This window comes from Prionailurus bengalensis, chromosome D1, assembly GCF_016509475.1.
Source record: "Prionailurus bengalensis isolate Pbe53 chromosome D1, Fcat_Pben_1.1_paternal_pri, whole genome shotgun sequence".
In the NCBI taxonomy this organism is placed as follows: Eukaryota; Metazoa; Chordata; class Mammalia; order Carnivora; family Felidae; genus Prionailurus; species Prionailurus bengalensis.
In genome coordinates, this window is record NC_057346.1 from 61,730,595 (window position 1) to 61,757,008 (window position 26,414).

Below are 26,414 nucleotides of genomic sequence, written 5' to 3' on the forward strand. Positions count from 1 at the left end.
ATATATACATAATAGAAAAACAAAGAAAAGAGGCTAACCCGGAAAAGGTTGCACGTGTTCAAGGTAATGCTTGAAAGTTCATTGTTTGTCTATCTTCAAGTGTATATAAGGTCAGATTGCACATTCTCAGAACATGTGCTAAGGCCTGCTGAAGGAGAGATTGTAAAAATACTATCTTGAATGGAGAAATTACGGTACAATCTGGAGACAAGCTTCTATAAAATAATATTTGGTGTGAATAGAACCTTTTTAAATAGAAATATGTGCAAACATCCTATTTAGTCTTTCACTGCCTTTTAATTTTGGACCTGGGTATGGTATTTTTCATCTGTTAGTCCCTCCCTTGGTGAAGTCTGTTGACACCAGGATGCTTCATTAATGATTTGGGCCCAAAGTCTTCACTATGTAGGGAACAAAGTGTTAACTTTTAAGTTGTCTATGTGGTCTCAGGTGGGTTGATTTCACTTATTATTTGTTTTCATTCAGTATTATCTGTTCATTCAATAAACCTATACGATGTGCCTTTTCTGTACAGCAGACTTTCTATCAGTGATTCAGAAAATATCTCATTTTAGAACTCGCATTTTAATTGCAGTAAAAGGTACAGATAGAAATAATTATTGTTTATTGTTTATTGTGGCTTCAAGCTCCTGGCCCAAGTATTTACTGACTGTGGTGGGAGTGTTTTATTTCAGCAGAATTTCAACTGTCTCTACAAACACTCAATGACTCACTATTTTCGCTTCCCAGATATACCCAACACAATTCCATCTGGGTTTAACCCTAAAATATGTTTTTCTTAGTGTTATCTTGTGTATGCTTAAGAATAAGTTAAAATGCAAGATAATAGGATATCTAGGAGAGTTGAGAATATAATTAATTTATTTTTCTCAACAATTTTAAGTGCTTTAGGAAAATACATTGGAAACTTTGGCATTTATTATCCTTCTAAGTTTATTGAGAGTTACTTATGGATTCTGTTTATTCCCATTGCTCATTCAGTGTGTGTGTGTGCGTGTGTGTGTGTGTGTGTGTATAGCTGAGAGAGGGGGAGAGAGAGAGAGAGAGACAGAGGGAGAGAGAGAAAAGTAGGGGGGTTATTCAGAAACACCCAGCATTTAGCATTATTCTTCATTTTAACAATGCGTGCTGATGGGGGACAAAAGCAAAATTACTCGGTCTTGAATCTGTTTGGTCTTCACCCTGTAAATGATAGGGTTTAGCATAGGGGGCACTACCACATAGAGGTTGGCTACCAGGAGGTGGATGTGGTGAGAGACGGTTTTACCCCCAAAGCAATGAGCGAAAGAGGAAAAGAATGCTGCGGCATAGAACATAAGTATGACACGATGTGGGAACCACATGAGTTGAGGGCCTTGAATCGGGCAGACAAGAAAGATATCTGAAAAACTGCAAAGGATCATCGCGTAGGACATAATGATGAACACAATGTCTAGTCCTGTAGACAGTAGGGCCACAGTCAGGCCATAAATGATGTTGACACTGATATTGTCACATGCCAATCTGGCAATGCCCATGTGCTCACAGTAAGAATGGGGAATGATGTTTCTCCCACAATATGTAAGTCGGTGTACCAGGAAGATGAATGGGAAGCAGATGATAAAGCTCCTGACAACAGCTGCGATGCCAATTTTCCCAGTGGCTGAGGAGGTTAAGATTATGGTATATCTCAGTGGGTGACAGATGGCCACATAGCGGTCAAATGCCACGGCCAGGAGAATAGCAGATTCTGCCACAAAGAGGAAATGGATGAAGAACATCTGAGATACACAACTACCAAAGGATATATCCATGGAATGGAACCAGAAGATGGCCAGCATCTTGGGGGCTGTGGCTGTGAGAGCAGGATATCTGATAAGGCCAGCATGGAAAGGAAGACATACATAGGCTCACGGAGATGGCGCTCAGTTACATTCAGGAAGAACAAGAACATGTTACCTATGACAGCTAAAATGTGCATAGAACAGATAGGGATGGAGATCCAGGTATGAGAATCTTCTGGTCCTGGGATTCCAGTGAGGACATACCACATATCCTGGGGATGGGTGTGATGGTAAGAGAAAGGGGCCATCTGGGGCAGTATATTCCAGACCTAGAATCTGGATTAAAGACCACAGGGCTGACTGAGGATTGAGGAGCAGCACCACTTTCGGTTGAATGACATCTGATTAGATTGTTTGGCAATATTTTCTTCTCTGTGAAAAGATAGTGAGATGTATTAATGAGCCTAAAACTGCAATCTGACTCCTTCCATGGAGGAATTAAGTCGTATCTTGGGAAAAAAATGCTTCACGTTAATAAGTGCTTAATATGTGCCATAGCACTTTATAAATATCACCTTATTAAATCTTCACAATAGCCTGTGGAAAAGACCTTTACAATGATCCTCAACATGGATACTGTTGTTATTGCAACAGATGCAAAAATATTCCACAGACTTTCAGCTTCTTGTCCCAGGTCCCATTGGATTCAGGGTCAGACAGCGTAGATTTGAAAGCTCTGAGATCAGCCACCACCCAATACTCCCTATAAAAATAAAACTAGACACAGAAACATGTCATCAAATTGTTCACCGATCGTATCCCTGAAGTATTATACTGCGTAAGGAAGAGGGAGGGAATTCGTTTTTACCAAAATACATTTTGGGCAATACAGTACATATGCTCTTCTCAACCTTGATGGGCCGCTGGAAGATGCTAAGGCCCATGATAGGCACTAAACATCCACAGGTGACTTCATTGATTCTTGTCAGCTAATCAACATATTTCTTAAAATTATATGATGAATATTATAAAACCTAAAGAATATGCAGCCTCAAACTGAGTTGGACTCTTAAATGGATGGATATGCCTGACAAGTGGTGAAGGAAAAATACACTGTCTCATTTGGGTCCCTGCTTGAAAATTAGACAATGTATTACTTCAAAATATCCCCGAGCAGGAGTAACAGAGTTTCACATTAGGAAGTGGGGTCCCCAGGCTTTCAATAAAAGAGAGGGAGGGTCATCTACTGGTTACTACTTTTCTGTAGTTGCAACAGAATGGATAAAAGCAAGGGATGTGTTGGGTGAAATGCCAGCGAGGAGATAGCCCATTTGAGTGGGATGTGTGTTTGAGGGGACGTATTCCTATGAATACATAGCTATAAGTGAGGGTATAAACATGGATACAAAGCAGGTGGATGACAAGTGCCTCCATCCTCCCCCAGTCCCCATTTTCAAATCAGAGGGGGCTGAATGTATTTGCTTAAGAGGAACATGGGCTTAAAATATGTCTGCCTTTTTACCTCTTGATTGCATTGGAGTCAGTATCATTGTGCAGCATAGTTTTACCACATTTACTTTCAGTTTTTATTAGGTGTTCAATATTCCAGTACTTCATATCATATGATTGAAATATTTGGAATCCATTTATTTCTTTTTCTTTTTTTTTAACTGAAGTATAGTTGATATGCAATGTAGCATTAGTTTCAAGTGTACCACACTGTGATTCCACAAGTCTATATGTTATAGTGTGTTCTATACTTGCCATAAGTGTCCCATATGTCACCATGCAATTCTATTACAATCCCACTGACCATATTCCCCATGCCTGGCATTTATTCCCATGACTGCAAGCTTCTATCCCTCTCCTCCTTCCTCATGTTGCCCATCCTCCGACCTGCAGCCTGTTTGGCAGCCTGTTTGGCAAGCATTAGTTTGTTTTCTATCTTCATTTGGACGCCATTTTTTTAGTTAAAGTTTAGCGGACATAATACTCAAAGGGTCACCCCATTAGGACTTTCCTTAAGTTGGTATATGATTCTTTCAAAATAATGTAATAAAATGTTGAGATGCTTAAGTCTATTGATCTACTTTAGTTCCATAAACCAACTGTGTAGCCATTTAACATGAAGCTAAAATTAATTGCTGAAAATTTATTTTCAATGGGATTACGGTGTTTTGGAGACAGAAAAAAAAGATTAATCTGTGAGTGAAGTGCAGTTATGGGGAGGGGATGTTTAGCGAGTGGGGCTTCATCAGGACATCTGAGATGGGGAAGAGGAGAGTCTAAATGATGGAAGAAAAAGAAACGGAGGTAAAAGAGACATAAGACAAATTTTACAGACTTCCTTCTAACTTCCCTGGTGATCTTTTGGGACACCAGTGAGTGATCTGTTTTATTGTATTCCTTTTTGTCGTGATAAAGCATTATTACCAGAGAGAGCAAGCATGAACAGGGGAGGGCCAGAGAAAGAGGGAGAGAGGGAGAGAATCCCAAGCCGACTCTGCGCTATCAGCACAGAGCCTGATGTGGGGCTTGAACCCACTAACCGCAAGATCACGACCTGAGATGAAATCAAGAGTCGGCAGCTTAACCAACTCAGCCACCCAGACACCCCAACTTTAAACGATTCTTATATCATACGATCTATTTCTTGTCTATTTCTGTACTTTCTTTTCTTATTTTATTCCCATATCTACCAATTATTCATAGAGAGAATGACTTCAGATCGAAGCAATATAATGTAGTTTCTCTAGGACACACCGGTGTGTGAATGTGTCTGTGTGTATTGTGTGGGTGTTCTTGCAGGGGAGACAGAGCATTTATCACCAGGAACATTTTTATTTTCATTTTTATTTTATTTGTATTTTTATTTTCTATTTTCGACAGAAGCTCTTCGCTGGAAATGCTTCCTGTTTTCCAGGAATATTGATAACAGTTGTATACAGAAGAGTGAGGGGGTTCTTTCAGAGGAAGGCAGTTACTAGTTTCTTGTCAGTTTTAACTGACAACCATTTCTGTCATGGTTTTTCCTCCCACAAAATCAATACTTGCTCAAGAGTGTTTTCCACGCACTTTCCTATTTCCATGCACTTTCAACTACTCCTATTAATTCCCCATTTGAGGAATGTCTGACTCAAAAGGCCTCAGATGTGTTCTCACTACTTTCCATTACAGGGTGGACTCTCTTTTTTGGCATTTGTGTCGGGGTTTGTGGTATGTCCAGTGTTTTCGCTAACAGTAGGCTACTGTCCCCCAACACTCTCTCCCTAGACAGTCTTTTATGGTGTGGCTTGGGGGCTGGCTCAGAAAGTAGGAGATTGTTTTTCTCCCTATACATGAAAATATGGGTTGGCTCTTCTTCTGCGCTTTATTGATTGAGTGAGGGCAAGGAACATGTAAACATACTGAGAAACAAGTGTCTACTGTTATCATCAGGATCCCAGTAGCTTTCCTCAACATTTCACAGGGATTTTATGCTATCTTCTAGATCCTGTATTACTGTGGAAATCGGCAAGGCCATTCTGGTTTCCAATCCTATAGGTATCACCTCTTGTTTACTAACTTATTCATTTCCCTTTTGAAGCTACTAGTGTGTCCTTCTTACTACTCCCATTTTACATAAAAACTTAATGATTGCATGTCTGATTTTTAAACTATTGAGCCAATATTGATGCATTACTATTAACCAAAGCCCACAGTTTACATCAAGATTCACCTCCTCTGTTACAGTTCTGTGGTTCTGATAAGTACAGATCTATCCAAGAGTAGAACCTCCCTATGGAATGATTCCTGAGCTGAAATGGCATAAACAAAGAAGCAATTACCATTAATACATATGAAAAATTGTTTTAGCATTTCCAGTCCCCCAAAATAACCTCTGTTAAGGTTTTCTGGCACCTTTAGACGTGTCTTGCTAACAGATGCACAAAATTAATCCAGATAAAGCACAGATGCTCAGAGACACAGTTCAAAACTCTGGGGGGTTGATGCTGTGATGTTGAGTGTGGGTCCCCAGGAAGGCTGGCCTCCTCTCACTCCCTCTGTTATGGCTCAATGCAAAACACACACTGGACTCTTGTTTTGATTTTTTTGTAAAAGTGAAAATACTCTCCAGAGTTCTTTCAAGTAGTGACAACAGGTACTGATGTAGGTCTTTCCGAAGAGCTAAGGGGCATAACGTGAACTTTCAAAAAGTGAGGGATACCTGTACATAATGTCATGTACCCTCCATCACAGTATCATACAGATCACTTTCACTACTCTACAATTCCCTGTGCTCCACCCATTCAACCCTCCCTCTCTCTTCCTACACTCCTGGCTACACTCATCTTTATGCTATTTCTAATTTGTATAGTTTTGCCTTTTCCAGAATGTCATATATTTGGAATCATATACAGATGTAACCTTCTCTGGATGGCTTCTTTCACTCAAAACTGTGCATTAAAGGCTCTTCCATGTCTTTTCATAGCTTGATAGCTTTCTTCTTTTTATATATTTTTTAATGTTTATCTGCTTTTGAGACAGAGAGAGACAGATGTTAGCAGGGGCGGGGCAGAGAGAGAGAGGGAGACATGGAATTCAAAGCAGGCTCCAGGCTCCAAGCTGTAGTGCTGAGCCCGGCGTGGGGCTCGAACCCACAAATGGCAAGATCATGACCTAGGCCGAAGTCAGAGGCTCAGCCCACTGAGCCTCTCGGACACCCCTAGCTCTCTCTTTTTTTTAATCAAATACTCACATTACATTTTAAAGAGGTGCCACGGTCTGTTTTTCCCTTCATCTTAGTTGCCTCCAATTTTTGGCAATTAAAAACAAACCTGCTCTCAACATTTATGTGCATGTCTTTGTGTGGACATAAGTTTTTAACCCATTTGGTACCATATCTAGGAGTGCAAGGCCGACCACATGGTAAGACTATGTTTCGTTTGGTGAGAAATGCAAAACTCTCTTTCAGCGTGGCTGTACTATTTTGTATTTTCACCAGCAATGAACGAGAGTCCCTATTATTCTATATCCTCACCAGCATTTGGTTTTGTCAGTATTTCAGGTTTTACCCATTCTGACAGGTGTGTATGCTATCCCATTGTTTTACTTTGCAATTCCTTAATGACAAATGATATTGAGCATCTTAAAACATGCTTAATGCTATTTGTTATGTCTTTTTGGGGTGAAATATGTTTTCAGATTTTTGCCTGCTTTTTAAGCGACTTGTTTATTTTCTTATTGTTGAGATTTAAAAATTCTTTGTATATTTTGGATACAAGTGCTTTGTCAAACATGTATTTTGCAAATACTTTCTGCCACTGTAGCCATGGCTTTTCATTTTCTTAACTTACTATGAAATTGTGTTCTTTTTTCCCTGGGTACATGGTGGATTCTCCCAATTTGGATTTGTGTCCTTTGGTTTTTGGAATAGTCTTGCATAATTTTCTAAAATGTTCCTGGTCTACGACAGTCCACCTATAATTTTATCTTCCCTGACTTTCTAGAACTCCTGTTTAGTGAAATGTTGGTGTTCTTGGATTGGCCCTATATAGTTATTCATCCCAGCCCCCATACTTAACACTTGTCCTTCTGTTCTACTTTCTTATATCTAACTTCTGAGAATTTCATTGTTTTTTCTTTTATTTCTCATATGGCTGTTTAATTTAAAAATTATCTTTTTGTTCTCTATTTCTTTTAGTAGTATTCTGTTCTATTTTTTGAAAAAAATAAGGTTTATTTATTTTTGAGAGACAGAGAAAGACAGAGCACAAGCAGGGAAGGAGCACAGAGAGGGAGTTGCAGAATTTGAGCAGGCTCCAGGCTCTGAGCTGTAGCACAGAGTCCTACAGGTGGCTCAAACCCATGAATTGAGAGATGACCTGAGACTTAGTTGGAGGCTTAACTGACTAGGCCACCCAGGTGCCCCTTAGATATTTTTATCTCATTACATCCTTAAAGATTTGGCTTCTATGTACATGATTGTTTTTTTGTTTGTTTCTTAGCACAATATGCTTAAAATACACCTTCTCAAAAAAAAAACTGTTTAGATGACAAAAAGTTCAACCCACATGAACACCTTGTTTTCTTTGAGTACCTGCACATTCTAAAACAAAGAGGTTGGCGGCATTTGATTTCAGTGATAGATGCATATTTATGAATCCTTCTGGAGAAGAATCCATAGAGCAGAAACTCAACCAGGAAATAAAAAATAAAAGAGGAAAGGAAACAATATATTTTCACTATTTTAATCTTCATGTTTATTCCTCTTATTAGGTGGTAGCATCCCAAAACCGACCAAATAATAGTTTTCATGGGGTAAAATGATGTGAAAACCATAAAATGCAGACAAATTACACAAAACAAATATACAAAATTGAAGCATTGCAGATAATGTGGCTTTTTAAATGTTATATTTAATTTTGAGAGATTGTTGGGGCGCCTGGGTGGCGCAGTCGGTTAAACATCCGACTTCAACCAGGTCATGATCTCACGGTCCGTGAGTTCGAGCCCCGCGTCAGGCTCTGGGCTGATGCCTCAGAGCCTGGAGCCTGTTTCCGATTCTGTGTCTCCCTCTCTCTCTGCCCCTGCCCCGTTCATGCTCTGTCTCTCTCTGTCCCAAAATAAATAAAAAACGTTGAAAAAAAAATTAAAAAAAATTTTTTTGAGAGATTGTTACTAATGCGGAGGTTGAAGGAGTTAATCACAGTGAATTTTATGAATAGAGCATCTTTACCAGGTGAATCCGGATCTGCTTGGTCTTGGCACCATAGACAAGTGGATTGAGAAACGGGGGGACCAGCAAGTAGAGGCTAGAAAAGAGGATGTGGATATAAGGGGGAACATGAGCACCAAACCTATGTGTGAAGAAGGAGAAGAAGGCAAGGAGGTAGAACGGGAGGAAGACGCATATGTGAGTGATGCACGTATTGAATGCTTTCAACCGAGCCTCCTTCTGGGGTAAATGAAAAACTGTGGAAAAGATCTGTGCATAAGACAAAGTGATGAATGTGAGGTCAAACACTGCAACGGTGAATGCTGCAAACAAGCCATAAATTTTGTTGACCCGCACATCTGATGCAGCCAGTTTCACAATGGCCATATGCTCACAGTAAGAGTGGGAGATGATGGTTGTATGGTAAAACTGAAACCGGAACTTTATCAGTATTAGGCACGGGGCTACTAGGAAAGCTGCCCTGAGTGTTATCACTGCCCCTATCTGGGTGACAAGGCGATGCGTGACGATGGCAGCATGTCTTAGTGGATAACAGATGGCCACATAACGGTCCACAGCCATGGCCAACAGAAGGCCTGACTCTATGCCCTGAAATGTGTGGATGAGCCACATTTGAAGCAAACAGGAATCAAAATAAATGTCTGGCACATGAAACCAGAAAATTCCAAGCATCTTGGGCATAATGGTGGTAGCAAGCGCAATATCTGTGACTCCCAGCATGCCTACGAAAATGTACATGGGCTCATGGAGGCTGCGCTCTGACCTGATGATGATCAGAAGCAAGGAGTTTCCAATCATAGCAATGAGATACATGACACAGAATGGAATCCCAATCCAGCACTGCACAGTCTCTAGGCCTGGGATCCCTATCAGCGTCAACACAGAAGGCCTGAAGACTGTGATGTTGGAAATGGACATAATGTCTTTGGGCTTCCAGAAGCAAATGAAAGAAGCTTCTCAGTCAGTGGCACTCTTCCCCGCTACTCTTGTTTGTATAAAGTCATCATAGTGGGTCTCTGATTTTGTCAGAACTCTAAGATCATATCATCCTTCTTATTTATATTATGGAAGGAAAATGATCCACCGATACTCATTGTGTTTTCAGAATGGACATCCACTAGTAGTGTAGCACAATGAGAAGTTATGTAGAAGGCAAGTCATTTGCATTACAACCAGCCAGATCACGTGGGTAACAGAGTAACTGCTGATCTCTCTGTTATGTCCCTCTGCACCTGGGGATACAATAATTATACCTGTTAAACTTGCTTGGATATGGCATTTCAAGCAGAGTTTGATGAATCTCCATATTCCACATTCCAACTACCTGATAATATTCTGTTATTTTCCATTGTGTCTAGGTCTGCAACTGACACTTTGGATCAACAAATATGACTCTGACCAGTACATTAGTAGATAAATCTCCATAAGTTTTATATTTTAAGGTTTTTTTTTAATAGAGAGAGACAGAGATGACAGGAGGGGCAAAAAGAAGGGAGAGAGAGAGTATCCCAAACAGACTCCATACCATCAGCACACAGCCTGACATGAGGTTTGAACTCACCAACCCCAAGATCTTGACCTGACCTGAAATCAAGAATGGCACGCTCAGTGAGTCACCCAGGAGCCTCTTTTTCTGTTTAATTCTCTTTTTTTCAATGAAATAACTCCCTATGAAAGAGAATAGAGAAACTGGTCACAACCATGAGCACAATATATTCATCTATCTATATCATTTGTATCTACGTAAGACTGGATGTCTCTCTTTTCCTTGTTTGTTTTTTTTTTCCATTAACAATTTCACTTTTTAAATTTAAATCCATGTTAGTTAACATGTAGTGTAAGAAGGGTTTCAGGAGTAGAATTTAGTGATTCATCATTAAATATAATACCCAGTGCTCATCCCAACAAGTGCCCTCCTTAATGCCCATCACCCATTTAACCCATCCCCCCCAACACCACCCTTCCAGTAGCCCTCAGAGTGACTTTATACCCAGGAGGCTCTTATGGTTTGTCACCCTCTGTTTTTATCTTATTTTTTCTTCCCTTCCCCAGAAGTCCTTTCAAAAGAAAGTAATGGAAGCGCTTTGAAAAGATCATCCAACCCCATGCACTTTTGGTGAGTCTGGGTGAAAATTTCATGCCATTTTTACATGCCTAGTAAAACTCTATTTTATTTCGCCCACATACTAACAATTTAATTCCTGAAAATTAGTGCTGTGCTTAAAATCGCTGACATTTTGGAATACCCATTTCTGAATACCTAGATGGAAGGAATCTCTAGAAAACATGGAAACTCAGAGGCAACAATGTATAGAGGCAAGGGGACTCAATCTTGCTGACAACAAAGTGTGGGAAAATGGGTACATGGGTAATTCATGGACTAGAGGCTAGGTTCTTGGGTTTAAACTGCTCACAGCTGCCAGTAACATGAGATTTGGCCAATGTCAGCTCATTAATTCTTAATGAAATATATATCACTTGAACATTTGAATTTTTCATCAGTTCACGCATGAGAAAAGAGTCAAAAATAAAGGGGTGGAAGGACACGTTTCCCAACAGGAGTCCAATATGGAAATAGGAATGGAAGACATGGAGCAGACTGGGATACCAGAAATGATGGAGGAGATGGCTCAACTAAAGAACATTTAATCACCTCGATTCATGATGACTGACTTTTCTGAAAACTGGGCTCTTAGTCTAGTTCAGATACATTTGTATCTGAAAAGATCATTGCGGGGCGCCTGGGTGGCGCAGTCGGTTAAGCGTCCGACTTCAGCCAGGTCACGATCTCGCGGTCTGTGAGTTCGAGCCCCGCGTCGGGCTCTGGGCTGATGGCTCAGAGCCTGGAGCCTGTTTCCGATTCTGTGTCTTCCTCTCTCTCTGCCCCTCCCCCATTCATGCTCTCTCTCTGTCCCAAAAATAAAAAAAACAAAAACAAAAAAAAAAACCAAAAAAAAAAAACGTTGAAAAGATCATTGCTTTTTAAAAATCACATATCTTAAATTAGAAAGCCTCAAACTACATTAGAAAGTTTCTATTTGGTGAAAACAGGATTCAGCTGTTTCATTCTTTCCTAGTTGGTCCAACATTGTTGCTTTCTGTCAGCAAGCCCATGATCATTTAATCATATATTTATTGTCACTAAAAATGCCAGTAATGCAGGAAGAGCTGTGGTTTATGTGGCTAAACCTCAAGTGAAGGAACCCACTCAACAGGTCCTTTCTAGAAGCAAGTCTGTATCAGCTGATGCATGTTTAGAATAGACTAGTCAACTAAGACATGATTTCCAAAGCTTTGTTCACCAGTGTTTAATCCTAGAGATTCCTCGATCATGGATTCGTTTATTCACTTCTTCTTTCTAGAGTTAATCAGAATTAGAGAAATCCTTCAGTGCCATTCACATTGTCTGGCATATTTAACAGTAAGGAGCTGATGTGGCAGCATTACCTGACAGGTACAGGTGGTGGGAAGGCAAGTGGGAGAGGACCTAAGTGAGTACAGGGCAGGGGGGCTGGAGTGGTTATCACTGGAAAAGCTGGTATGAAACATTATTGGGTGAACGTGGGCAAGGAGACTTCATGCTTTGTTATTGGGGGGCAGTTGTGTTTTTACAAGACACCTGAAAACCATGGTCTGTCTTCATAACACCATCACTCATCACTCACCTGTCATTCACTCTTTTTCCCCCTGAGACTCTCATCTCATTCACTTGTGTTTACGCTGGCAGCATCTCTTTCTTGTCTCTGCACCCTCTAGAACAGCCCGCTGTAAATATCATGAACTCTTATCCATTTGCTGCTCGGCCATCTGCCAAACTGTGCACATCTCTGGAATAGACTTTCCTCTCTTCGTTTGTCCCTGCAAAACGGACTTGCACCCTCTTTTGTAAATGTCTGAGCTCATGTTGATGGGATCACACTCCAACAAAACTCACAGGAAGGTCTATAATTTGCTAGACACAGCATAACTTTATTAATCTTGAATTGGCAAGTATAACGTTCCCCAGTGTACATGGAGAGGGAGGAGGTCTGAATATGAGATTTCCTAGCCACTAACCCAAGCCCCCAGGGACCCAGCAGCTCATAATGAAGCCCTCTTGCGTCCATCCACATCTAATGTCTCTGAAGCCATTTCTGCAACTTGCAGAATCCCCTTGGTCTCTTCATTTCTTTTTCCCCACCGGGGAGATGTAGAGAAATTAATATATACAATCTGTATTTTTTGACATTCCTTACAAAATAAAAAGTTTTCGGTAAAAATTAAGTAATTAAATTTACTTTTGTCAGTTTCTTTCTGCTGTCCTCATTAGTAAAAGATCGAGAGGACACTTAAATGTACTTAAATGTATGTTCCTGTGCCAATGAGTTACGTATAAATAAGTATTCTGTGACCCTTCTTTCACTGAGACATTTCTGGAGACAAAATCTGTATCCACAATGGCTCTCTATCACACATTTGACACTCATTCTCTTGTAGTATCATTCTTTAGGTCTTTATTTTATTGAAGCTTTGTAAATTGAGTAGTATTCTCACAATGACCAGTTATGATGGACATGTCCACTTTCCACTGATTAGTAGACTTTCATTACAGAAAACTACACATCTGACTATTATCATTATCACCATTGTCAATTATACATGATAAATAATTATACATAATTTCATCTAAATGTTTTTGGAAATATGCTTTGTTGCTTTTTATATAAATACTTACAAAATACTCTTTAATTGTTTCTTTGCCCACGATGACTCAAACTGTTTATTTGCATAAATGTTTGCTGAACTTTGACTAGAACATTAAAATTTCCTCTGTTTTTTTTCTTTTATTCCAAAGAAATTGTTATTAAAGAACCACAACCCCTATTGGTAATCCAAGCAAACCCTATCACATAAATACTGACATTTATTTTTTTTCATATGTAATTTACTGTCAAATTAGTTTCCATGCAACACCCAATGCTCATCCCTTCAGGTGCCCTCCTCAATGCCTATCACCCACCCTCCCCTCCTTCCCACCTCCCATCAACCCTCAGTTCATTCTCAGTTTTTAAGAGTCTCTTATGCTTTGGCTCCCTCCCTCTGTAACTTTTTTTCCTTCCCCTCCCCCATGGTCTTCTGGTAAGTTTCTCCAGATCCACATAAGACTGAAAACATATGGTATATGTCTTTCTCTGTATGACTTATTTTACTTAGCATAACACTCTCCAGTTCCATCCATGTTGCTACAAAAGGCCATATTTCATTCTTTCTCACTGCCAACTAGAATTCCATTGTGTATATAAACCACAATTTCTTTATCCATTCTTTAGTTGATGAACATTAAGGCTCTTTAATACTCTTTGCAGTATTAAATGCAAATACTGGCATTTAAAACAGCCTCAAAAGATGCTTCAGGATAGCCTCTAGATTTACAAAGTGATCAAATTCAGTATTCATTGATAAAGCCCAGTGTATAAAACAAGCCAGAGTATCTACATCCATGTGACATGCAGTCTAATAAATTCTTATGTATACATTGATTTAAGTGTCACAAATCAAAGTATGGACGTCTGCACACATGTGAATATTTTCCATACTCTTTTTAAAAATGACCCATGAGCTCAGGTTTTCAGGAATGGCCCATAAGCCTTAAGTTCTCAAGTTATTAATTTGGACAGAACACTTTATGTGTTCATTAGTACAATAACCTTGAGTGATTTAAAAGCATGATGTTTTAAGCCCACTGAGAAGATACCCTGACATATGTCAAATAGATACACACATTCACACACATGCGCATTTTTGGAGTGAAAACTGGCCAATGACATATGATAGCTTTAAGAATAAAGTTCAAAAATTTTGCATAGTGTCCATAACCATTCCTGACATTTGTAGTTTTCTTGTCTCTACAAGTTGTGCATTACATTGAGAAAAACTGTGCCATTTCTTGATTCTCTATTTAAGCTCCAAGATCATCTACCTGGCATGGTATGTCCTTACCAAAGTCAGATGCTTCACAACCTGAGCCACCCAGGCACCCCCTCAAAAAGATTTCTTTTTGAAGTCTCACTTACACCACTCATTTAACCAAATATTTTGTTATCATTCTATACTCTATTTCCTCCCTGACTCCCTTCCAATCCTTGGAAAATTTACTTCTGATCCAGAATCCTATTTGCTACAACTTTTAGCAACATTTTATGTGACTTCCATATCTATGATGATGACCCATTCCAACCATTTTTCTATGAATTATTGTTAGCAGGGCTATGTTGAGTTTGGTGGGAACAGTTCTTTAATGTTTCTATTCATAAAAGTTACCAACACCATCAAAATAAAATTTGCTTTTATTAAAATCCAAATACATCATATGACATATTTCATTTAATTGTCAACCAATAAAGAAGGTACTAAAATAATTCCTTTTTAAGGGCAAGAACCAATAGTTACATAACAGGACAATTTTATTTATTTTTTTTAATTAAAAAAAATTTTTTTAACGTTTATTTTTGAGACAGAGAGAGACAGAGCATGATCAGGGGATGGGCAGAGAGAGGGAGACACAGAATCTGTAACAGGCTCCGGGCTCTGAGCTGTCAGCACAGAGCCCGACGAGGGCTCGAACTCAAGAACTGTGAGATCATGACCTGAGCAGAAGTCAGTCGCTTAACCGACCGAGCCACCCAGGTGCCCAACAGGACAATTTTATACAGTTAGTGTGGGACTGGCAAACCAGGATTTCTCATATCAAAGGGTTTTTTTTTAACTCTTAAAATAGATTTCCTTGCTCAAATTCAAGTGAATATACCATATATTTCAAACTAAAGAAGTTATCCAGGATTCCAAGGGTCAAGGCAACACACTTTCATTTACCACATTGATTGTTTTATATATATACATATATATATACATATATACATATTATATACATATAATATATATGTGATGTATATTACATCATGTGTATATATACATCCTATATCATATATATATCATATATATATATATATATCATTAACATGCATGTATATATATGTGTGTTTTTATAATGTGTATATACATATTACATTGTCCATATATTAATGTGTCTAGTGTATACAAACACACATCACATATACATAATAGAAAAACAAAGAAAAGAGGCTAACCCTGAAAAGGTTGCACGTGTTCAAGGTAATGCTTGAAAGTTCATTGTTTATCTATCTTCAAGTGTATATAAGGTCCGATTGCACATTCTCGGAGCATGTGCTAAGGCCTGCTGAAGGAGAGATTGTAAGAATACTATCTTGAATGAAGAAATTAAGGTACAATCTGGAGACAAGCTTCTATAAAATAATATTTGGTGTGAATAGAGCCTCTTTAAATACAACTATGTGTACACATCCTATTTAGTCTTTCACTGCCTTTTTTTTGGACCTGGGTATGGTATTTTTCATCTGTTAGTCCCTCCCTTGGTGAAGTCTGTTGACACCAGCATGCTTCATTAATAACTTGGGCACAAAGTCTTCACTATGTAGGGAACAACGTGTTAACTTTTAAGTTGTCTATGTGGTCTCAGGTGGGTTGATTTCACTTATTATTTGTTTTCATTCAGTATTATCTGTTCATTCAATAAACCTATATGATGTGCCTTTTCTATACAGTAGACTTTCTATCAGTGATTCAGAAAATATCTCATTTTAGAACTCGCATTTTAATTGCTGTAAAAGGTACAGATAGAAATAATTATTGCTTATTGTTTATTGTTTATTGTGGCTTCAAGCTCCTGGCCCAAGTATTTACTGACTGTGGTGGGAGTGTTTTATATTTCAGCAGAATTTCAACTGTTTCTACAAACACTCAATGACTCACTATTTTCGCTTTCCAAATATACCCAACACAACTCCATCTGGGTTTAACCCTAAAATATGTTTTTCTTAGTGTTATCTTGTGTATGCTTAAGAATAAGTTAAAATGCAAGATAATAGGATATCTAGGAGAATTGAGAATATCATTAATTTATTTTTCTCAACAATTTTAAGTGCTTTAGGAAAATACATTGGAAACTTTCACATTTATTATCCTTCTAAGTTTATTGAGAGTTACTTATGGATTCTGTTTATTCCCATTGCTCATTCAGTGTGTGTGTGTGTGTGTGTGTGTGTGTGTGTGTGTATGTGAGTGAGAAACAGAGAGAGGAAAGTTGGGGGGTGGTTATTCAGAAATAGCCAGCATTTCGCATTATTCTTCATTTTAACAATGTGTGCTGATGGGGGACAAAAGCAAAATTACTCGGTCTTGAATCTGTTTGGTCTTCACCCCATAAATGAGGGGGTTTAGCATAGGGGGCACTACCACATAGTGGTTGGCTACCAGGATGTAGATGTGCTGAGGGACAGTTTTACCCCCAAATCTATGGGCAAAAAAGGAAAAGAATGCTGGGGCATAGAACGTAAGTATGACACAGATGTGGGAACCACATGTGTTGAGGGCGTTGAATCAGGCAGAGTCGAAGGTAACTAAAACACTGCAAAGGATCATTGCGTAGAACATAATGATGAACACAATGTCTAGTCCTGTAGACAGTAGGGTCACAGTCAGGCCATAAATGATGTTGACACTGATATTGTCACATGCCAATCTGGCAATGCCCATGTGCTCACAGTAGGAGTGGGGAATGATGTTTCTCCCACAATACGTAAGTCGGTGTACCAGGAAGATGAATGGAAAGCAGATGATAAAGCTCCTGACAACAGCTGCGATGCCAATTTTCCCAGTGGCTGAGGAGGTTAAGATTGTGGTATATCTCAGTGGGTGACAGATGGCCACATAGCGGTCAAATGCCATGGCCAGGAGAATAGCAGATTCTGCCACAAAGAGGAAATGGATGAAGAACATCTGAGATACACAACTACCAAAGGATATATTCATGGAATGGAACCAGAAGATGGCCAGCATCTTGGGGGCTGTGGCTGTGGAGAGCAGGATATCTGATAAGGCCAGCATGGAAAGGAAGACATACATAGGCTCATGGAGATGGCGCTCAGTTACATTCAGGAAGAACAAGAATATTTGCCTATGACAGCTAAAATGTGCATAGAACAGATAGGGATGGAGATCCAGGTATGAGAATCTTCTGGTCCTGGGATTCCAGTGAGGACATACCACATATCCTGGGGATGGGTGTGATGGTAAGAGAAAGGGACCATCTGGGGCAGTATATTCCAGACCTAGTATCTGGATTAAAGACCACAGGGCTGACTGAGGATTGAGGAGCAGCACCACTTTCGGTTGAATGACATATGGTTAGATTGTTTGGCAATATTTTCTCCTCTGTGAAAAGATAGTGAGACGTATTAATGTGCTTAAAATTGCACTCTGACTCCTTCCATGGAAGAATTAAATCATATCTTGGGAAAAAAAGCTTCACGTTAGTAAGTGTTTAATATGTGCCATAGGACTTTATAAATATCACCTTATTAAATGTTCACAATAGCCTGTTGAAAAGACCTTTACAATGATCCTCAACATGGATACTGTTGTTATTGCAACAGATGCAAAAATATTCCACAGACTTTCAGCTTCTTGTCCCAGGTCCCATTGGATTCAGGGTCAGACAGCATAGATTTGAAAGCTCTGAGATCAGCCACCACCCAATACTCCCTATAAAAATAAAACTAGACACAAAAACATGTCATCAAATTGTTCACTGATCATATCCCTGAAGTATTATACTTCTTAAGGAAGAGGGAGTGAATTCATTTTTAACTAAATACATTTTGGGCAATACAGTACATATGCTCTTCTCAACCTTGATGTGCCGCTGGAATGATGCTAAGGGCCATGATAGGCACTAAACATCTACAGGTGACTTCATTGATTCTTGTCAGCTAATCAACATATTTCTTAAAATTATACGATGAATATTAAAAACCTAAAGAATATGCAGCCTCAAACTGAGTTGGACTCTTAAATGGATGGATATGCCTGACAAGTGGTGAAGGAAAAATACACTGTCTCATTTGGGTCCCTGCTTGAAAATTAGACAATATATTTCTTTAAAATACCCCCAAGCAGGAAGTAACAGGGTTTCACATTAGGAAGTGGGGTCCCCAGGCCTTCAGTAAAAGGGAGGGAGGGTAATCTACTGGTTACTACTTTTCTGTAGTTGCAACAGAATGGATAAAAGCAAGGGATGTGTTGGGTGAAATGCCAGCGAGGAGATAGCCCATTTCAGTGGGATGTGTATGTGAGGGGGCGTGTTCCTATAAACACATAGCTATGAGGGAGGGTATAGATATGGATACAAAGCAGGTGGATGACAAGTGGCTTCCATCCTCCCCCAGTCCCCATTTTCAAATCAAAGAGGGCTGAATGTATTTGCTTAAGAGGAACATGGGCTTAAAATATGTCTGCCTTTTTACCTCTTGATTGCATTGGAGTCAGTATCATTGTGCAACATAGTTTTACCACATTTACTTTCAGTTTTTATTAGGTGTTCAATATTCCAGTACTTCATATCATATGATTGAAATATTTGGAATCCATTTATTTCTTTTTCTTTTTTTTTAACTGAAGTATAGTTGATATGCAATGTAGCATTAGTTTCAAGTGTACCACACTGTGATTCCACAAGTCTATATGTTATAGTATGTTCTATACTTGCCATGAGTGTCCCGTATGTCACCATGAAATTCTATTACAATCCCACTGACCAGATTCCCCATGCTTGGCATTTATTCCCATAACTGCAAGCTTCTATCCCTCTCTCCCTTCCTCATGTTGCCCGTCCTCCGACCTGCAGCCTGTTTGGTAAGCATTAGTTTGTTCTCTATATTCATTTGGACGCCATTTTTTTAGCCGACATAATACTCAAAGGGTCACCCCATTAGGACTTTCCTTAAGTTGGTATATGATTCTTTCAAAATAATGTAATAAAATGTTGAGATGCTTAAGTCTATCGATCTACTTTAGTTACATAAACCAACTGTGTAGCCATTTAACATAGAGCTAAAATTAATTGCTGGAAATTTATTTCCAATTGGATTACAGTGTTTCGGGGACAGAAAGAAAAGATTAATCTGTGAGTGAAGTGCAGTTATGGGGAGGGGATGTTTAGTGAGTGGGGCTTCATCAGGACATCCGAGTTGGGGAAGAGGAGAGTCTAAATGATGGAAGAAAAAGAAACAGAGATAGAAGAGACATAAGACAAATTTTACAGATTTTCTTCTAACTTTCCCGGCGATCTTTTGGGGCACCAGTGAGTGATCTGTTTCATTGTATTCCTTTTTGTTGTGATATAGCATTATCACCTGCAGCTCCCCAACTTATAACTCTGGGGCTCTAGGAAGCATATTTTATAATATTACTAATGGCAGATTCTGACTGAACCATGAATATATGCATAGAGGCAGGGTGTGGTTAATAGGGATTGCATACATCTGGGACCCATAGAAATATATTTAAGTGATAGCTACATCCTATTCTGACTGTATTACCACTAAAACCTACTTAATGGGAGGCTTAGTTTCCAGTTGTAAAACACCTAAAAGTAAACATCAATTACAAATGTGGGCCAGTATGTTAGGGTAGTTGCCACGTAAGTCAGATACATTTTTAGCTCAACATCAGATGAGATTAGGGCACTTGCAAAATTACCATCATTAAGATCAAAATAATTATTACATTGAACAAGTTCAAATTTTTGGACTTCAAGCTTCGGATCCTCTACACAGAGATTGAGCTAATATACAGTATCCATAAGGCCTAGACTTACTTTCGTATGCTAGACACAAATGTGAATTGGTAATTTTCACCCCCAATCTGTCATTTCTGTTTTATAAGGTGCAGACGGTTCAGCATGGTGAACTTGGCTTAGAAATGGAGTTTTAGGAGCACTTGGGTGGCTCAGTCAGTTACGCATCCAACTTCAGCTCAAGTCATGATCTCATGGTTTGTGAGCTGGAGCCCTACATCAGACTCTGTGCTGACAGCTCAGGCTCAGAGCCTGGAGCCTACTTTGGATTCTGTATCTCCCTCTCTCTCTGCCCCTCGACTGCTTTCACTCTGTCAGTCTCTCATATATAAATAAACATTAAAAAAAAAGAAATGGGGTTCTATTCTATCCTCATGTTCAGTGTATCATCTTTGTTATATAGGGAAGGGAGTTGAAATCTCTGAGTTTAGGTTTTTTAATCTGTGTTTAGCCCAGCACCTGATGTATAGTGAATAGTCTGTAAATTTTAGGGGGAAATGCATGCATGTATTTGCATACATACACACATATGCATTGTCTTTAACTACTAGACTTGTTTAGCTACAAAGCCTTGCTTTTACTACTGGAACTGGAATCCAAATTCATTGCATCTATGCACAGCATTCAGGCCCACATTTCAAAGAAAAAGAACCATTGAGCAAAATGGAAACCAAGTGCGTCTAAAAGGAAAAACCTCTATTTGTGCCTTTGCAGATGGCCCATTTAGGAAAAGAGCACAAAGAGATACTACAATTGCCCATGAGTCCCATTACAGCCACATCCAATGCCTCATAGGTCAAGACTGAGAGAAATGCAAGATGATTAGTTGCTAGGAAGACGGAGCTGCCTCTGGAGTTCCCTATATTTTCTTTCTTTTTTTTTCCCCTGTGTTTCCAGGTGTCTTTTTCTACATGTCTTTGCTGAGCAAAACTCAGCTTACTTACCTATACTTTCTTGGATCCTGAAGGTATTTAACTGGTTGAGAGGGAAAAGTGAAAGCAAGATGATGTTCAGAAGACAAACAGCAAATGTGGAGCTATATATACCTCCTCTAGGCATCTCTCAGGCCCTAGACCTTCAGTCCCCAGAGGACTGAACTTTACACACTGGTGGAAGGAGATGGCCCAGAGTTGGCTCCTGGGAGAAACACGCCCACTGTCTCTCCCTCTACAGCATGTGCAGGGTTTCCTTGGTCCAGCACTCTGGGACATCCAAGTTAGCACACACTTGCATTGAGTACCCAGATCTCCTTTGCATGGCAGAGATTCTTGCTAGTGAAATACTATCTTGTTCCCATGGAGGCATCTGCAAATGTAGACTGTGAATGCCACATGTGGAAGGATTGTATGCTTTTGAGAGGGTACCTAAGACTAGATTCTGTCACCTTACTTACCTTGAAATTTTCAGGCTCTTTGGCTTTCTCTCTCTTCCATTGGTCACATGGTAGAATTCGCATCAGAAGGGTCCAGAAATGCCATTAGCTACCATAGAGAGTTTTATTTGGATTTTGATGTGGATTTTTATTTTCTCAGCCTAAGCTGCTCTTCTTCTCTTCTTTCTCCCTTTCCTCCACCTCCTCCTCCTCTTCCTCCTTCTTCTTTCAGAGACAAAGAGAGTGGACGAGGGACATAGGAAGAAGGAGAGAAAGAATCCCGATTCAGTGCTCAGTGCTCAGTGCTCAGCGTGGAGCCTGGCGTGAGTCTTGATCTTACAACCTGGGATCATGACCTGATCACGAGTCGAACGCTTAACTGACTGAGTCACCCAGGTGCCTCTCTTTTCCTTTTCGTTTTTCTTTTTAAACTTTCTCTGTCCTGGTAACTTTTCTCTAAATGGATTGGGACGGTCTGGGGGGTTGGGCTAAGGTTCTAATTATAATCATAATCTTAATTTCACATTTCTTTTATTGTTTAATTTTGCTTTTTAAAAAAAAATAGAGAATCCTTTCATATATGTAGTAAACCTTTTTTGTCTTTTCTGTATCTATCACGGACCCTCACACAAGTTTTGTCTCTCTTGGTTATTATTCTTTCTCAATTCCTATTACAATATGTTTGCTCTTCCCTTCTGCACACTGTGGAAGGTAATCTGAGAAGCTGACTGCAATCATGCCCTTCTCTATCTCTCTGTGTGTGCTGCTGCTGTCATCTGTAGTGGAGCCCATTTCTCCTCCCCTTGAACCTGGGATGACAGTTCTTGTGACCACATAATGTAGCAGGAATGATGGTGCTGTTCTTGGGTGACTGAGCCAATGTAATACGAAGTCTGGCAACTTCTACCTTGTTTTTTATTCAAAGCCAGGCACCCATATTAGGAATAGAACTCCACTGAAATCATACCAATAATATGAAGAAGCTATCCCCATGGAGAGAGGGTGACTATGGAAATGAGCCCAAAGGCACCAGGCATGGGACTGAAGTCCGTGGACTTTTCAACTCAGCTGAGGCTGAATTCTTAGTTGAATGCTGCCTATTGAGGTACCACAGCCCACTCCTTATGGAAACAGAACCATACGGTCAAGCCTTACCTGGATTGTTGACCCACAGAATTGTGAGAAACAATAAGTCATTGTTGTTTGGAGACACTACGTTTGGGGATGGTTTGTTACACAAGAGATAACAATTATAACATAGCAAATATTTTGAAATGATTTCATAATTTTCTTTTGGTCCTGACTTCAATTTGCTAAATTTAACTTTTTTTTAAGTTTATTTATTTTAGAGAGAGAGCAAGCATGAATGGGGGAGGGCCAGAGAAAGAGAGAGAGGGGGAGAGAATCCCAAGCAGACTCTGTGCTATCAGCATGGAGCCTGATGTGGGGTTTGAACCCACTAACCACAAGATCACGACCTGAGATGAAATCAAGAGTCGGCAGCTTAACCAACTGAGCCACGCAAGCACCCCAACTTTAAACGATTCTTATATCATATGATCTATTTCTTGTCTATTTCTCGACTGTCTTTATTTTCTTATTTTATTCCCATATCTACCAATTATTCATAGAGAGAATGACTTCAGATCGAAGCAATATAATGTAGTTTGTCTAGGACACACCGATGTGTGAGTGTGTCTGTGTGTGTTGTGTGGGTGTTCTTGCAGGGGAGACAGAGCATTTATCACAAGAAACATTTTTATTTTTATTTTTATTTTTATTTTTATTTTTATTTTTACTTTTATTTTCTGTTTTCGACAGAAGCTCTTCACTGAAAATGCTTCCTGTTTTCCAGGAATATTGATAACAGTTGTATAAGGAAGAGTGAGGGGGTTCTTTCAGAGTAAGGTGGTTACTAGTTTTTTTCCAGTTTTAACTGGCAACCATTTCTGTCATGGTTTCTCTCCTCCCACAAAATCAACACTTACTCAAGAGTGCTTTCAAGCCTATGTCCATGCACTTTCAACTACTCTTATTAATTCCCCATTTGAGGAATGTCTGACTCAAAAGGCCTCAGACCTGTTGTCACTAATTTCCATCACAGGGTGGACTCTCTTTTTTGGCATTTGTGTCGGGGTTTGTGGTATGTCCAGTGTTTTCGCTAACAGTAGGCTACTGTCCCCCAACACTCTCTCCCTAGACAGTCTTTTATGGTGTGGCTTGGGGGCTGGCTCAGAAAGTAGGAGATTGTTTTTCTCCCTATACATGAAAATATGGGTTGGCTCTTCTTCTGCGCTTTATTGATTGAGTGAGGGCAAGGAACATGTAAACATACTGAGATACAAGTGTCTACTGTTGTCGTCAGGATCCCAGTAGCTTTCCTCAACATTTCACAGGGATTTTATGCTATCTTCTAGATCCTGTGTTACTGTGGAAATCGGCAAGGCCATTCTGTTTTCCAATCCTACAGGTGTCAGCTGTTTGTTTACTAACTTATTCATTTCCCTTTTGAAGCTACTAGTGTGTCCTTTTTACTACTCCCATTTTATATAAAAACTTAATGATTGCATGTCTGATTTTTAAACAATTGAGCCAATATTGATGCATTACTATTAATCAAAGCCCACTGTTTACATCAAGATTCACTTTCTCTGTTACAGTTCTATGGTTCTGATAAGTACAGATCTATCCAAGAGTAGAACCTCCCTATGGAATGATTCCTGAGCTGAAATGGCATAAACAAAGAAGCAATTACCATTAATACATATGAAAAATTGTTTTAGCATTTCCAGTCCCCCAAAATAACCTCTGTTAAGGTTTTCTGGAGCCTTTAGATATGTCTTGCTAACAGATGCACAAAATTAATCTGGATAAAGCACAGATGCTCAGAGACACGTTTCAAAACTCTGGGGGGTTGATGCTGTGATGTTGAGTGTGGGTCCCCAGGAAGGCTGGCCTCCTCTCGCTCCCTCTGTTATGGCTCAATGCAAAACACACACTGAATGCTTGTTTTGCTTTTCGCTTATTTTGTAAAAGTGAAAATACTCTCCAGAGTTCTTTCAAGTAGTGACAACAGGTACTGATGTAGGTCTTTCCGAAGAGCTAATGGGCATAACGTGAACTTTCAAAAAGTGAGGGATACCTGTACATAATGTCATGTACCCTCCATCACAGTATCATACAGATCACTTTCACTACTCTACAATTCCCTGTGCTCCACCCATTCAACTCTCCCTCTCTCTTCCTACACTCCTGGCTACACTCATCTTTATGCTATTTCTAATTTGTATAGTTTTGCCTTTTCCAGAATGTCATATATTTGGAATCATATACAGATGTAACCTTCTCTGGATGGCTTCTTTCACTCCAAACTGTGCATTAAAGGCTCTTCCATGTCTTTTCATAGCTTGATAGCTCTCTTTTTTTTTAATTTTTTTTAATGTTTATTTGCTTTTGAGACGGAGAGAGACAGAGTGTGAGCAAGGGAGGGGCAGAGAGAAAGAGGGAGACAGAATCCGAAGCAGGCTCCAGGCTCCACGCTGTCAGCATAGAGCCCGATGCGGGGCTCAAGCTCACAAGCTGTGAGATCATGACCTGAGTCAAAGTCAGACTCCTAGCCGACCGAGCCACCCAGGCCCCCCCCAGATGGTATTTTTAATACCTGTGGTAGGTCTGTCAATTCTCAATGTGAGGACCCTAGCTGATGGCTCTAAAATTGCCATCCTCCCTAGGAAGGGGTTTAGTTATTTTATGTTAGTGCTCCAAGATAGAGAGGCCTATGTAAAGCATACAATCCAAAGCACAAACTTTCGTAACTTGTTCCTTTCTGTGTAAAACCCAGTAATCAGGAAGTGTATTTTCATCAGCTTCCTTCCTTCATTTTCCTTCCTTTGACCCCTTCCACTGGGTCATGGATTTTAAGACAATCTGAAGTTCTTCACAAGTCTCATCATTATAGTCCAATTACCCACTTCTAGAACCAGCTGTGATTTCTGAGTATGTACCAGATATTTTCAAGCCCATTGTCCACATCCATTGGTTCCAACTATTTTGGCTCATATTCCTACAAGTTGTCATAATCTGAGGTACAGATACTCAGAGCCTTGATGAATAGAGTCTTCAAATGGACCTTCCCACTCCTCATATTAAACATGACTCTCCAACCAACGACTCAGGTGTGTTAGGCATATGTCTCTGTTCCGTTAACTCCATATAAGTTCACATCAGTCCTCCCAGCATGCCTGGCAGGGCAGAACATGTCCTGCAGCTGCAGAGGCCCCTGCTTCCCCCAAACGGAGTCAGTGCTGAGCAAAGGTGATTATGTAGCATCAAAACATTGAAGGGAAGCTTGTCTAGCCGCTGAGCGATGTGTGCCCAAAGATGATCCGTGAGACACAACATCACCTCTGCCGACTCAGTAGCTAACTCTCCTTTCATTCTAAAACTGGGTCATACGGATCTTGTGAAATTGACACATGCCAAGGTGCTTTGCTCTGTCCAGGAACTATTTATTTCCCCACTTTTAAGCGGTTGGAAACTAAAGTGTGTCTTTTTGCTTTCTACACTGACTACTTAATTGAATGGAACAACAACAAGGAGAGAAATATATAAACACAAGTCTGAAATAAAAATTTTAAGTACAGGGGCACCTCTGGGTGGCTCAGTTCGTTAAGCATCTGACTTCGGCTCAGGTCATGATTTTGCAGTTCGTGGGTTGAAGCCCCGTCTCCGGCTCTGTGCTGACAGCTCAGAGCCTGGAGCCTGCTTTGGAGTCTGTGTCTCCCTCTCTCTCTCTGCCCCTCCCCTGCTCATGCTCTGTCTCTCTCT

The 26,414-nt window shown here is 39.8% G+C and overlaps 1 protein-coding gene and 2 pseudogenes across 1 annotated transcript; all 3 read right to left on the bottom strand.

The window, feature by feature from the left end:
* Positions 1–1,136: 1,136 nt before the first annotated feature.
* LOC122482568 lies at positions 1,137–2,098 on the bottom strand (annotated as a pseudogene).
* A 6,383-nt stretch (positions 2,099–8,481) lies between these two features.
* LOC122482569 (olfactory receptor 52A1-like) lies at positions 8,482–9,420 on the bottom strand. Its single transcript, XM_043578877.1, has one exon. It carries the CDS (start codon positions 9,418–9,420, stop codon positions 8,482–8,484), a length of 939 nt encoding a protein of 312 aa, XP_043434812.1.
* A 7,293-nt stretch (positions 9,421–16,713) lies between these two features.
* Positions 16,714–17,675, bottom strand: LOC122482570 (annotated as a pseudogene).
* Positions 17,676–26,414: the final 8,739 nt, after the last annotated feature.